Genomic DNA, 15,363 nt, shown 5'->3' with positions numbered 1-15,363 from the left:
AAATCAGAGGAGGCCAGGAATGGCTTCATGCTCAGAGGCAGGGCTTTCTCGAGACCTTGACCTCACGAGGTGCAAGGTGTTGGGCCTTGGACAGCCTGTTTGCATCCTGGCTTTGCCCTAGGACCAGCCATGTCCCCTCGGGCAGCCTGGTATCCTCTCCCCACCTCACAAGATGGATTTCGTAATCATGCCTCCTTTGAGGGGTTGTTTTAAGGATCAGAGAAGTTAACCATATTTCAAGGGCTGAGAAGCAGCGTCTGAATACAGCAAGCTATGCACGCATTCCACACCATTATCATTTTTCACCACGGCCTGGAGAGACCATCACTCCAAACCTCCCTCTGCTCTCTTGCCTGCTGCCGATCGATTTTCTAGTGACTAATTTGGATTCTCATAACACCATAATACCAGCAAAGTGGGTGTCAGAGGCATAGAATACAAAATTCCCCTCTTTGGGATGAAAAATGCCTTTATCACTAATGAATGAAGGCGCATTCTGGTTTATAGCTCCCTCACATCCATCCATTTATTCACTCGTTCACTCAATAATTACTTATTGATCACTGAATGTGTGCGAGGGCTTAGATGAACCCTCGGGGGGTAAATAGAGCTTCCAGAGACCTCTGGAAATATTGGGAAGGGGTGTAGTACGTGAGAACTTCTGGTAACGGGAAGCTCACACTGGCCTCTATAGTTCACGGCTGGTAGCTAGTTAGGTGGGTGTTTGGTGCTAGGAAGTGAAGAATAAATCTCTGTACCATGTAAATACCTTTTGTTGTGGTCCTGTGGTCTTGTGTGTGACGATACACATCACTGGGAATGTCTGTCCCTATGGTCTCCAGGGACCAAGGGCAAAGTATTCATGTGCGATGTATGTGCCCCTCCCAAGGCCTGGTCTTTTCTAACTCTGAGTATCAGATGTGGAATCTCACGATCTGTCCCCCTTACACTCTTCTCTTCCCCATGAACCCACAGCTCGAGGTTTCACTTTCATGGGGGTGTCCAATTGTCAGACCACCCCCGTGGTGGGGCTGCAGTGAGATCCTATCAGCAGCAGACAGGATTTCATACCCAACAATGAGTCATTGCCATCTGTCCTCCTGTGGCCACTGGTCCCTGGGCTGGGAGGGCCTGCTGGTCAGCTCGCAGATAAGGGGAGCAATATCCTGTCTGGTCCGGTCCTTCCCTGCAGATAAGAACCTTCCTCTCCATCAGCAGGAAGAAAATGTCACAGTGGGTAATGAAAGACGTTTACACAGATCAGCCCCCAGGAGGGAACTAATAAAATGCCTAGCAAACAAAGCCCCTTCTTTCACCTTCTGTTTCCCGTTATCAACAAATGAAACTTGTCATTTCCTGTCTCTTTCTCAATATTGCTTTTATTGGAACCTCGAGGGAAATGAATCTGCTCCCCCAGAGCGGGCAGACAGGTGAGGTTGCCGTTGGTGACCACGCATCTCCCTGTCGGCCCCTCCTGGCTACCCCCCTCCCTTCCCTCCTTGGGATGGAGAAGAGGTGTCCCACAGCCTTGGGGAGACTTCGAAGCTTCCCCCACTACGAGGTTCCTCCCAGCTGGGGCCTTGACATGGCCGCTGCCATCATTCTGCTTTAATTATAGATGCAGCCATGTGGCCTCCAGGTGGACCCAGGTCCTGTTCATCAGCCAGAGGATATGCCAAGAGCCGGCACTCTGATAATCTTAAGAGCTCGCCACTTGTGATGGCTCAGTGGAAACGCAGACTGCCCTCCTTGGCCAGTCTCGGTGGTTGAAATCTCTCATTTTTCTACTTGAAAATGGGATGACACTTGAACTTGAACCTAGAGCCAGCTGTTGGCAGTTGTTACCACTGGCATCCAGGAAGGGACCCTGTTACTGTTATGAGTACGGTGAATGTGGATGGTATCTTTAGAAATAAAGGAGAAAACATTTAGATAAACGGGAACCGTTGTTGATCTGTTACATCAATGTGGGTAAAAGAACCAAACCCAGTAAATGAAAAAAATGGGCTGAGCCTGATTACTGAAGATTAGCCATGAAATTTTCACTTTCCCATTGCTGCTCATGATACCTACATTCTGAGAACTTTGCTAGTTCATAAAGCTGAGGAAACTTATGCATAAAGTATTTCCCAGGCCAGATCGGTCCAGTTGCCTGACATGGCACCTGTGAATTAAAATTTTGATCATTCCGAATTGTCCAGTAGTTTGAAATGTGGATAAATTTTATGTGACTTCAGACTGCAAATTTGAAAGCATGCAACATAAGCCGTGAGTTACATCTCATTTTATGTGGGAAAGTAGAACTGTGAATCTCCCCAATTAAAAATGAATTGGGACCCACAGTTTCAAAGCAGGCGAGCCCCCCCAGATATGAACTGTGTCTGTGTTGCTGCCAGGGTGGGTCTCCTCACGATGATGGAAACTTCCCATGACCTTTGTCAGGGTCGGGCTCCGACTATGCTTTGAAATTCTGCATATTTTCAATTATCCAGGGTCCTCGAAATGCATCCCTGATCCAAATGATAGCCCTACACCAAATTAGGATTAACACATACATAATAAGAAGGCTCTAGATACTACCTCATTCCAATCCCTCACTTAGAAATTCCTGTAGAAAAGGCTGCTGCCATATCAGTAGACAAAGGATGTTGTAGCCATCAAGCCATCGCATGACAGCCGCCCTGAAAGTGAGCCCTGAGGGAACTCAGGATGGGAAAGCACAGGACACTGGTCCCAGGTAGCTGAGGTGCCCATCAAAGGGATGATTTCAGTGAGTCCAGACTCTTGCATCTTCCCATAGATGCACAGAAAAGAGCTAAATTCCTTAACTTGAGATGTCTGGTTTTCTTTAATTAACAGTAATCTTTTGATGTTCTCACTACCTGGTCTTTGTTGCAAAAACCCCTCTAGATCCTGGCTCCCCCCTCGCCTCTTCAGAGCAGTCCCTTAGAGCTACCTGAGATGCTGTCTTCTGGGCTTGAAGTTCTCGGAAAGTCCGCCAAAAAAAGCATAACTCAACTTTGAGGTTGTGCATTTTTTTCAGTCGGCAACCGGGTACCCTTCACGTCCAGCGGACCTCAGCGTCGCTCTGGTTCTGTGGGTGTCTCTCTGCAGGGCACACCCTCCCCTGAGGTACATCCCAGCCCGGCTCAGCCAGTCCCTTCCCTCCGCCTCTGAGCGGGGAGCCAGCTTGAGGGCTACCTGGCGGTCGTTTTCATATGGCCCAGGGACTGTTCTCTTGCCAGGTCTCCCCGCTTAACCAGAGCTGCAGGAGGTCAGTAGCCATTTTCTCATCACGTGGTTCCCTGGGCCAGCGACCTGGCTGGCTTTACAACCACGGAGCAGCGACAGTCTCAGTGTTTGCACTGGACGGTTTCTGCGTCACCCTCGGGAGCTGCACTGAAGAGTTTGTGGCTCTGATTGCATGCCTTCCCCACGAAGCAGAACTCCCATCCAGGCCACATGGACAGGCGGTTGTGCCCGGAAGCCAACCCCGATTCTCTGGCTCCAAAGCTCTCTTCCTCCCCTTGCGCTTCAGCCCAGAATCAGATCTACATTAGCTTCACGTTTCACGAGACAGGATTTGAAAATGAAAGAAAAGAGGCTCAGGTAGGAGCGGTGGCTGCCCAGAACTTCCTGAGTGCCCGCGAGCCCCAAACCCCACGGTTCAGCTGCTTCCCTTCTCCTCTGTCTGGTCATGCTGGTTTTCATTTGAGACTGCAAACTGTTATTTACTATGTACGAGGTCTTGTTTTATAGCTAAACATTAACAACTGTTTTCTTTTTGTTGCTATTATTCCTTGGCAGTATGCAGAGTCATTTAACTTTAATCCCCACAAATGGCTTTTGGTGAATTTTGACTGCTCTGCCATGTGGTAAGTTGCCCTGTTCATCAGATGTCAATTACCCTGCAATTGCACTGCTCCTCAGACTAGTTTATATGAAAGAAACCCGGCAGGCGAGGTGCGATGGCCGGGGAAGCACATACATCACTTACTGCTTGCCTGCATTTCTGAGCCATGGGTGGAATGCTTGCTAAATCTTACCCTGTTGTATGCTGTTATCTAGAACATATTGGCACAAGAAAAGAGGATAACAGAGAAAATCTCTGGTCTAATCTATCTAGCATTAATAAAAAACAGTGCTTAGTAACCTTAGCACATATTTCTAAATCATTTGCTTCTATGTTTTTATTCGTAAATATTTCATAAATCTAAGTCCATATGCCTAAAAGCATTTGCTAAGGAAAAATAAAAGCAATTCTGTTTTCTAAGCAGTTCCCTGAAAATTCTTACCGGCAGTACCGGCATCACATTGGTTATCTCTAGAGCAAGAAAAAAGAATTCCAAACTTCCAAAATGAAAGTGGCTGGTATTTCACTACATTGATAATATTTAAAGAAATCATGATGACTGGGAGTGGAAAGGGATTTTACTAGAAACTAGTTCTTCTGAGTTTTTTAGAGTAAGAAGGTGGTTAATGAATCTTGAGATCAGGAGGCCTTGCATGAATTTTGTGCAAAATTGTTTACTGTGTAATTAAGTGAATGGTTTTCCACCTTAGAAGGGTGAGGAAACCAGCTCTCACGTAATCCGGCTAAAGTCAGTTCACCAAATAATCAGTTTCCCTTGAACTCTGTCTAAAGATAAACTACATGTTCAGTGCTTCACTTCTGTTTAAATCAAATTCTCTTTTTTGTCAGTCTTTGACCCAAACTCTGATACATGATTTTAAAACCCATTCGTATTTGGGCTACAGTTTTTCTGAAATGTTAATAAGAACTGATAAAAGATACAGCTTTTATGAATGTTAATATTCTTGTGGTTGTGTTTGTCCATTTTACCTGGATCGGAACACTTTAAGACTAGTTTATGCAGCGTGTCAAAACTCCCTTTTTTCAAACTTTAATTCGGGTTGAGATGTAATTCTGTTTTGCTGGGGTGTTGGGTCAGGTGCAAAAACTGTCCGAGGGAGCTGACGGGTGGATTGTGGGTCCAGAGCACCCAGCTGGCATGGGGCCGGCAGGGGTCCCCGAGGCCTCTGTTCTGTGAGGGGGGGTGCTGGCCTCAGAGCAAGTTAACTGGCAGCTAAGGGGCCCTTAGCTAAGGCATTTGGCAGAGAAAAGCCACAGAGCCAGCCTGGACAGACCAGCTGACGGCTGATGGGGGATGGAGCGAGGTGACCCCAGAGGGGCTTGTGGTAAGCCGTGATGTTCCATTCATTTCCTGGGTAAAGTAATAGCAAAAATGGATGTGCAAGGAGCCCCCGTCCGTGCAGGCTGCCGTCATCACACGCAATTCAACCGAAGTCACTGCCCCCCCAGGCAGCCTTGCAAAGAGGCTGCCCCCTCTTCCAGACAGGGAGACTGCAGCTGTCAGGGCCCACTGATGTATGAGCCAAAAGCTGAGATGTGATAAGGATGAATACAATAAATGTAGCATCTGCCTTTGCATCCAGAAAGCCAGGGAGCAAGTTAAGGATGAGAGAAAACGTGCTTTATCCGTGGCCTTTCCCAGAGCCTGGTGTGACGGCCGAGGCTGCTGGAAGATGCGGCCAGAGCTGTGGGCTGTGTGTGTTAATCTGTCGCAGACAGGTCCCTTCTGGCATCTTCTGTTCAGGACCAGCCCGTAGAGGGAGATATGGCAGAGGGGAGGTGATGTATGGGAGGAGACGGGAAATGTAGGGATGAGGCCACGTCGTTTGGAGATGGAAAACGGACCTGAGCGTTACGAGCCTGTAGGAGAAACTTACACATGAGCCACGAGACACAAGAGCAGCCTCCAGTATTTGAAATTTTGCCAAAGAGAAGGGTGATTAGTTATCCCCTCGGAGTGGGGAATTGAGGGGTGGGAGCCTCCCACCTGCCTGTGGGTTTGAAAGGCTAAATAAATAGAGTAAAAATTTTAATTATAATAGAGGATGTGCCTTCTCTCTCCTGAGCTATTGAGGTCCTGGCCAGAGCGGTTGTCAAGGGTTTTGAGGTGATTTCACACATCTGGGAGATATGGTAATGATGATATGAATATTGATTGACGGAATTTGATCTTGAAGGATTCGTGTTTTAACATAAAAATTACCCATGTGTACTATTTCGGGCGCTGCGTTTATATTACCTTGCTAGGGCTGCTGTCACAGAGTACCACACACTGGGCGGCTTAAAAAACTGAAATCTAATTCTGGAGGCTAGGAGCCCGAGACCAAGGTGTCTGCAGGGCTGGTTCCTCCTGAGGCCTCTCTCCTCAGCGTGTAGACAGCCTTCTTCTCCCTGGGTTTTCATATGGTTGTCCCTCTGTGCATGTCTGTGTCCAAATTTCCTCTTCTTAGAAAGACACCAGTCATATGGGATCAGGGCCCAGACATATGACCACATTTTAATTTAATTACCTCTTTGAAGACCCTGTCTCCAAATGCAGTCACTTTCTAAGGTACCAGGGGTTAGAATTTCAATGTATAAATTTGGGGGATGGTGACACACTTCAGCCCAGAACAGTGCTCATAAGAAATTACTAGTTAAAGCCAGAAGGCTAAAATTTAGGGAATTAACCCAGGTCAGCTTACTTTAAACCCTAGAATCTTAATTATGCCACCTACTACTTTCTGCGTTTTTGATTCTTATCAAACGCTGGTTTTCCTTTGACCCCACTGCGCCAAGCACCCCTTCCCTGCAAAGAAGTTCTCTCTCCTTGCCCACAGGGGCGCGTTGAGCACTTTCCAGCTTGTGGGGTGCTCAGCACAAGGTCCTCACACACCCGCCCAGACCCCCACCCCAGGGGTTGCCCTGGGTGACGCTAGTGAAGCAGCATCTGCAACTGGGGGCAGCCCCGTCCAAACCAAGACCTACAAGGAGAAGGGAAGGTCAGGATTTAGTTGGAAAGCATTTTGTTTTGAGCGCTGTGGACTGAAACCAGAGCACTATCATTCCTGGACTTGAGAAGTCTCAGCCATGGGATAGAGTTTTCAGTAAATAAAATACAACCAAAGGAAACTGAGAACCTAAATGAAATCAAGTCTAGTCCAGTGCAAACCGAGATCCATGGGGTGAGGAGATGCAGGGCAGGGAAGGGCTTGGGAAGACAGAGGGGAGCGGTTCAGGGGAGAAGCGTGGGGAGCTGGGGGTAGAGGGGGGTGTGCGGGCGAGACCCCGTGATCGGCCCCTTTGTTCATTGCCCAGAAGCCTGTCTGGTGAAGTGGCGTCTGACAGAGGGCACGTGAGGAGGGTCCAGACAATGCGGGTGTGGGGGTGTGGGGCAGCAGCCAGTGCAAAGGCCCTGAGGCGCACGTGTGCATGACAGCAAACTCAGAAGAGGTGACAGCTACTGAAGATGGTTTCCTGTGGTCCATGTAGGTTTAAATTCCTTTTAAATAAGCTGCCCATATTTAAAAGTTGGCGTTTTTACATAAATGTGCAATTTTCCAATGTCTCATCCATTACTGAGCGCCTTTAAAGCATCATTTCTGCCCATCTGGGATCCTGGGGCCTCCTTCCCACCTGGCACAGCCCCGTGGCCAGCCTGGCCCTGTGCACCTGTGAGCACCAGGCTCCTCGAGCACGCACACGTGAAAGATTATAGTTGCTCTCCAGATACTTCTGGTTTGAAGCAATGATGTACCAAGTTAAATCACAGCACCAGATTCTATGAAGAAGTGAGATGTAAACCTAAGTCCTTGGGCTGTGTGAAGAGAATTCCCCCTGCCCTGGCTGGAATGGGCAAAGAAAATGCACCTAAACCCTCATCCAGGGGTGCCTGATTCTTCGGTTTACAGCAGTACTGATGCTTCGAGTACAAATGTTACGCTCAAGCTATTACCTGCTAGTAGGTGGCCTTTTACTTTCTCATTCACCACCTCCCCTGATCCTATCGCAGTCCTGCTGGTATAGGAATTATCGTCCCTCATCCAGGTGAGGCAGCTGGAGTTCTGAGATGTGCCTGGGTTTGCTGATGGCATGCAGCCGTCCATGCTAGTGTCTGATGCAATAGGGGTGAAGGTTCAAAAACTGTAACTGAGTAAAAAGAGTCAGATACAGAATTAGATATCTCCCGGGATGCAAATGAAGACGAGCACACAAAGCAATACCCATTTCACAAACACACAGGTAGACAGAAGGATGCACAGAGAACACGCTGGAATTGTCCCGGATGGATACAGAGAAACTGGAGAGCGAGAGCTGTTTTTAGTGTGAGTGAGGCAAAACTGGGCCCTGATTCTAGGTCCACTTTCATTCAGTCTGACTCTGATTCTGCTTTCCCTCTGAATACTGAAAATAATCCTGGATTTTAGCCCTGGCCCATGCAGCCTAAAGTCCAAAGGAGAGTGAACGGACCACAGCGTTCCTCTGCTGGTTCCAGGCAGCTACCCCTTTGCCTACCCGAGCTGTGGGTCCACTGAACAAGCTGGGCCCAGGTTGGGGGCCCCTGCGTGTTTGCAGAGGAGGTGAGCGAGCCTTGCAGCCTGGTGACAGAGAGCAGGGAGAGAAGGATGGCTAAGAGTCTGCTCAGAGGCTTTTCTGCCCTGTTGTGAAAATCCAGGGGATCACATACATATATTTTGCTATTCTAAGAGGTTACTGCAGCAAAAAATGAGGTGTCCTAACACAGTAGAACACAAACAGTCCTAAGTTGTGATTTTTTTTTTTTTTTTTTTTGCGGTACGCGGGCCTCTCACTGTCGTGGCCTCTCCCGTTGCGGAGTACAGGCTCTGGACGCGCAGGCCCAGCCGCTCCGCGGCACGTGGGATCTTCTCGGACCAGGGCACGAACCCGCGTCCCCTGCGTCGGCAGGCAGACTCTCAACCACTGTGCCACCAGGGAAGCCCTAGGTTGTGAATCTTTTATAGATGTGTTTAAAGGTTTTGCTAATACAACAAACAACGTGTAAATGGATTTTGTTTTTTGTGTTTTTTTGCTCTCACTGGCTTTTTTGTATTCCTCAAAATCATAAGGGTCTGTCTTTTGTTTAATGAAATTTTATCAATGGTTAGTCCATAATTTAAACTCAATTTGTTGGTTATATTCTCTACATATTAAAATGGACAAGATAACAGAAGTTTTAAAAACTTGACCTCATTACAAGCCCAGTAAATACGTTTTATAATGATTTCATTATTGTCTTCATAAGTTCTTTATTGTTCATTTGGGTATTTTGAATCTTTTATATGTAAATATGAACCACTCTGCTCTGACCGCAATGTCCCTTAAGATCAGATTTTCTCCAAAGAAAGCCTCAAATTCCACCAAGGGCATGTTTTACTCTGTCTTTAAAAAAGAGGGTTAATTTTTTTCCAAATAAAATTAAATTTTTTAGTTTTATACCTTTTGTACACCCCTGTTATTTTGGATTTTTTTGAAAAATTCAGTTACTTGGGAAGATTTTAAGTCACTCTGGTTATGGTAAGACGTATTCTAGAACCTGTGCATGACAGCACAGTTTTCTCTGAATCTCCTTTGTTTCTTTGCACTTTGGTCCTCATGCTTTTGGCATCTTGAATTCTTTATACTGTTTCTGGCACCAAGCGGTAACAGGGGCCGTCATTCAGGGAGCCCTTCACACACAGTGTTGTAGATTCTTAAAAAGACAACTGAAGAAGCCATGCTTTCTGCACAGGACAGGCGTCCCCTGCCCCCTCCTCCATGGACCATCCCTCAGGGATGTGTCCGGTGACAGGGAGAGGATTTCCTCACCGTGAGGCCCATCAGGGGTGAGATGACGTTGGTGCCTAGAGAGGGTGTTTCTGTGCAAGCGTGTGTGTCTGCGTATGTGCATGCACACGTCCATTTGCTTGTTTAAATAAAGTTTTCTTCTCTGTAATATCGTTAAAATTCACAGAAAAGCAAAGCTGGTACCTAAATTTTGAAGAGCAAACCACCACAGACCCACTGGAGCCATGGATCAATGAACGAAGGGAAACTGGAAATCGTAGGACCTGAATATGAAGATGTGACAGAATTCATGGGCATGCGATAAAGCAGGACTTGGAGAACAGACTTAAACAGAAAACATGAAAGCCAGAAAATAATTAGCTAAGGGCCCAAAGGAAGCCAGAAAACAGCGACAGAATAAACCCTCAAAACTAGAAGGAGGGAAATAATGACGATGAAGAGACAGACATGAATTAGGAAATAAGGAAACAGGAGCAGAGATCAAGAGAGCCACATGCTGGTCCTTGACCTGCCTAATAAAATAGATGATCTCCAGAAAGAAGGACCAGAAATAGAGGAGAAGGCACAGTTCACTGAACTGGAAATATAAGAAAGACAAAACCACAGACACAGCAGGCATTTGAAAAACGAGTCAGAGAGTACTATGAATTACATCATTCCAGAATTGCCTACAAATGTACATATTCAATAGCTACAAAAAATATGTCATCAGAACTGACTCAAGAATAAATAGAAAACCTGAAACGTCTCATAGCTGTAAAGACTACGTGCCAATAGTTACATTTCACACAACAGAAACAACCAAATTCTTCTAACAGCAGGTTCTACCAACTGTCAAGGCATCTATAGGTCTAATTATAAGTGTAGTTCAGAGACCAGCAAGGGGGACATATATCATGAGGTCAGTGTCACTTTGATCCCAACACCAGATGAGAAGCTGAGAAAGGAAAGCTACAGGACAAGCTCACAAAATTACATGTGGAAATTCCAAGTATATTTTAGCAAATAAAATTCAATAATGTTTAAGGGGAAAATAAAGACGGTATATCGTGACTAAAATGTGTTCATTCTAGACATCCCAGGGTGGTTGAAAAATATTAAAAGATTTTAAAATGTTATGACCATGTTTAATAGTAAAGGAGAAAAAAAAGTTATCATCTCATTAGATACGGAAAAAGCATTAGATAAAGTTCTAACCCAAGCAAAACAAAAGCTCTAGTAAAAGAGGAACAGAAGAGAACTTCCCAAATCTGATAAAAAAATATCGTCCAAAAAAATACAGCAAACCTATTCTTAGTGGTGAAATATTAGAAAAACTGCCTTTAACATCGGGAGAAAACTTTACAATTCCCTTAATACACACCCTATTCAGCTTTGTGCTTCCCTAACCTGTGCAGTAAGACATGACAGAGAAGTAAAAGTAAGGATTACAGTGGAAGCCGTAAAACTCATGATTCTCAGATGGTGTGAGTGTCTTCAATGAGAACAGAATCTTCCGAGAAAGTATTAATAAGAGAACACAGCAAGATTTCTAGATACACAGCACTTTAAAGGTTGCATTTATTTGCATATATGATAAGTAGCACGTGTAAAATTTTCAAAAGAAATATTCTTTTATAATAGCAAGAAAAGATGTAAGGTTACTATGAATAAATATATCAAAACCTGTGTAGATTTGTATGAAGAAAAGGGTACAATTTTTTGGAAGCCATTCCAGAAATCCTAACTAAATGAAAATGTGGACTCAGTGTCAGGTCTCAGTGCAGTTCTAGTCGGACCAGGAATAAAGATCGAAGGCTTATTTTTATTATACCCCGTACCCCCAACCTCAGGGGCCCAGAGCTCTGGAGGTTAATGCTGTGCTACAGCCGAGCCAGGGGATGGGGGGTGCAGATGGGGGCCATGCGTGCCGGGTGGGGTGTCAGGGAGGGGACTGGGGAGCAGGGGAGCCTGAACCCGGCGGGAGAAGGAACAGGTGGCATGAAGGCCCACCTGAGACGCCTTCTCGTTAAGCCCCTTGATTTGTTCTCTAAAACAGGGTGAAAAAGAGAACTGACCTGACCGGAGCCTTTAAATTGGACCCCGTGTACCTCAAGCACAGCCACCAGGACTCAGGTGAGCCACTGGCCTTGCTTTCTCCAGTCATTCCCATCAGAGCTGCATCCATGGTACCCAGGAGCCAAGGTGAAGAGTCATGCCTACAGACTGGTCCTAGGGGGCCGGGTGCAGAGCCAGGACGAGCTGCTTCCTGAGGCGGGACGCTGATGGCGACGCGGTCCTGCCTCTTCTCCTCACTGTTGGCGGCAGGGTTGGGGGAGGCACCCATAGGGCCGGAGGGGCCACAGGGCCCTCAACACGGGCATGGGCACCTCCTGCACTGAGCCTTTGAAATGATGACTGCCCTAAAGAGAGTTTGTATCGCTTAGACCAGTAGCACCCGGGGAAGAAACAGCTGGGCCAGGGGCCTGGGGAGGGAAGAGAAAATTGGGCAAGGCTGAGACAGGAACCACACACAAATGCGGATCTCTAAAAATTAAGTCTCCTAGTAAAAAAACCCAAATCTCACGGACTACTTGAGATCCTGATCAGATACAATGCATGAGGCAACCTGCACAGACTCTCCCCCGTCCCTCTGTGCCCACCCGCTGTCATCCACGCGCTGGGGACGGTGATTTGCATGCTTGTCTGTCCCTATAGGACTCAGCCTCCGGGTGGGAGAGGATTCTCTCATTCTTCAGCAGGTGCCATGCCGGCCACCATGGGGTCCGGGGACCCCGGGGAGGGAAGGACAGGCCAAGTCTTTGGGTACTTCTGCCACTGTCTCGTTGAGTTTCCTTAGACAACAGTGGATGTTAGTGATGGGAGGGACACCGGAGATCACGTGACCCCACCCTCCACATACTGAGCAGGAACTGGGCTGGATGGAAGATGAGGCAGTTTTGATGACTGTGGCAGGAGCGCTGAACAGTAGTGACACAAGTCGAGGCACAGCCCCTTCCCTCCTATGCGGACCCCAGCCCGCGCGGTCTCCACGGAAAGATCAGACCTGGGTTTTGCCCTCTTAAACTTGCCCACCGTCCCATGGGGCGCATCGGATACAAACAGCCAGCCCCTGCTCAGTTGTGCTCAGAACCTAAAACTGCTCTAAAAAATAAAGTCTAGTTTTTAAAAATGGCGTTGGCATAAAGCCATGAGAAATTAGGAACCGGCTGCCAAAGCTCTTCCATTTAAAAACGCATTTCATGTTTGAATAATGAAAACCACAGTCATCATGACAGTTAGCAAAATGCGGCTCTTAAACAATGAAGGAATTCTCGGGACTTCCCGGGCAGTCCAGGGGTTAGGACTCAGCGCTTTCACTACCAGGGCCTGGATTCAATTCAATCCCCGACGACTGGGGAGCTAGGATCCCGCAAGCCATGTGGCATGGGCAAAAAAAAAAAAAAAAAAAAAGAAGGAATTCTTAGAATGAGTTTAAGCCATCTCAGTAAAGTTCATTGCTCCAGGAATTTTTAAAAAGTGTAATTTTATTCCACTTTTATAGAAAGGCAGTTTCTGATAGAAATATTGGCTATGGCTGTTAAAGATGAACAATCTTAGTTATTTGTAATTTTTCCCTAAAATAATCTATGAATCAACAAAAGCAATGACCCATTTTGTGTTTACCAAGTAAATCACCCAAAATCAACTTTAAACTTCTATGGCCACTGGATATAAGCGTCTATTTTATCTGGATGGATCTCACTTTCCTGCTAAGCCTGCTGTAATTTGAAATGGAATATGTTTAGAGTGTTTTTTAAAAAGATCCTTTTTTTTCAATAAAGAAATCTTGGGCTTCCCTGGTGGCGCAGTGGTTGAGAGTCCGCCTGTCGATTCAGGGGACACGGGTTCGTGGCCCGGTCCGGGAAGATCCCACATGCCGCGGAGCGGCTGGGCCTGTGAGCCATGGCCACTGAGCCTGCGCGTCTGGAGCCTGTGCGCCGCAACGGGAGAGGCCACAACAGTGAGAGGCCCGTGTACCGCAAAAAAAAAAAAAAGAAATCTCTTCATTATTTAGCTATTAAAAAACCCACTCAGGACTGCCCACGTGGACTGCCCCTCACCCGACACCCCGCAGCTCCCCAGGTTGCAGCCCAGTCCCTCCTGTGGGTCACTGGGACGCCTCCCTCTCATCACTGGGGTCCAGGACCAAAGTCTCCCACGCAGGGGTCCTCCCAGGCCTCCCGATGTGAGTTCACTTTCTGCACTTACATAAGCGTGAAAGTCTCAGCTTTCTCCTTGTGCCCGGTGGTAAATTGGCATCAGATCATATACAGCCCTCATCACGCATTCACTCATGCGTGGGAAGGTGAATTTGTGGTATAAAGAGCGATTAGAATGTAAAAAAGAATCAAACTTTTGATGGGTGTTCATCTCTGTATTCTCAGATCTTAGTCTGGGTTCTGGCGCTGAGCAAATACCCACTGGGTATTCTTCGAGTCAGTTTCATTATCTGGGATTCAAATGGCTTCACAGGGGTTACGAACTAGTTTGCATTTTAGTCTCCCCTTGTGCCAAGGGCTGCAAAGCCAAGGATGGTACGGAGGAAAGAACGCTGGACAAAGAATTTCGTAGACAGAAGTTTCTACGTTTCTAAGTTTCTTGGGCACAGAATCAGGTGGGGATTAGAAAGATGCGTTTTGGACACCTGATCCTCCAATGGCGTCCAGAGGAGGCTCGCTGTGGCTGGAGCGTCCCCGGCTTCCCAGGTCAGATCAGCTGTGGCATCCATCCATGCGTAATTCGGCACGTCCTTCTACGCTTTGCTCTCTGGAATCCCCGCCGCTCTTGAATCTGTTACCTTGGGAAGTGGCTCAAAGAGCAGTCAGCCCTGCCCTGGGTTTTATGTCTGGTTCAGGAGATGATGGAAAAGACTTGGACATGTAATCAACTGAGGTGTCTAATGGTTCCTTTTTGTTTCCTTTTTCTTTCTCTTTTCCAGGGCTTATCACTGACTACAGGGTAAGTGGAGATTTGTCTCCCTGAGTCCAGGTCTGTGGTAATGCAAGATGTGAATGCAGTGCGGGGCACTGTCATGGGCTGTAGCCCCTGCAGTCTCCCGGTCCTCTCAGGATCAGGGTCCCACAAGAGGACACCCTCTAACTGGGTCCTAACTAGAGATCGAGCTCTGCTGAGCCCACGGATGGCAGGTCTCAGGTTAAGAGGAAATGAAGCTGCCCGTGACCCCTGGAAGATTCCTCTGTAAGGTGGGGCGGTCCCTCCATCGTGTGCTCAGGCTGTGTGCCAGGAGCTGGCATCCCCGGGACAGTGGGAGAGCAAAGGGTCAGAGGGCGTAAGAAGCGCTCAGACGACAGCCTCTTAACTGGCTGCTCTGGTGACAAGTCTCCTTCCCCAGGCAGGAGCCGTGCGCTGCTCTGGCAGCTGCGGTGAGCCGGGAGATGGGCTGGGAATCAAATGGCAAACAAGCCTGGGCCCCCTCTTCTCCGAACTCACGTCTGGTCGGGGGTGAGGGGAAAGGGCTGGGTGCACAGGGCACCTCTGCCCCCGGGGAATCTACCCCACTCCAGTGAGGTAGTGACAGCATTGTAGGGTGACACAAACATTTTAGGGTCGCACACCCTGTGGGGCAGTCCTGCACCTCCCCCCATCTGCTCACGATGGCCCCCGAGCCTAGCACCGGCCTGGCCCCCGTGTGCCCTGCATGA

The 15,363-nt window shown here is 47.5% G+C and overlaps 1 protein-coding gene across 1 annotated transcript in view; it reads left to right on the top strand.

Annotated features, from left to right (window-relative positions):
• Window positions 1-15,363, top strand: part of DDC (dopa decarboxylase) — a 76,084-nt gene that overhangs the window by 51,500 nt on the left and 9,221 nt on the right. Inside the window, exons 9-11 of the mRNA XM_060020097.1 lie at window positions 3,808-3,875; window positions 11,697-11,773; window positions 14,640-14,659. Of these exons, the coding sequence (XP_059876080.1) occupies window positions 3,808-3,875; window positions 11,697-11,773; window positions 14,640-14,659 (165 nt within the window). The remainder of the gene's footprint in view (window positions 1-3,807; window positions 3,876-11,696; window positions 11,774-14,639; window positions 14,660-15,363) is intronic.

The sequence above is a fragment of the Delphinus delphis genome, chromosome 9, assembly GCF_949987515.2.
Source record: "Delphinus delphis chromosome 9, mDelDel1.2, whole genome shotgun sequence".
NCBI classification, from domain to species: domain Eukaryota; kingdom Metazoa; phylum Chordata; class Mammalia; order Artiodactyla; family Delphinidae; genus Delphinus; species Delphinus delphis.
This window is presented reverse-complemented; position numbering and strand designations above follow the sequence as displayed.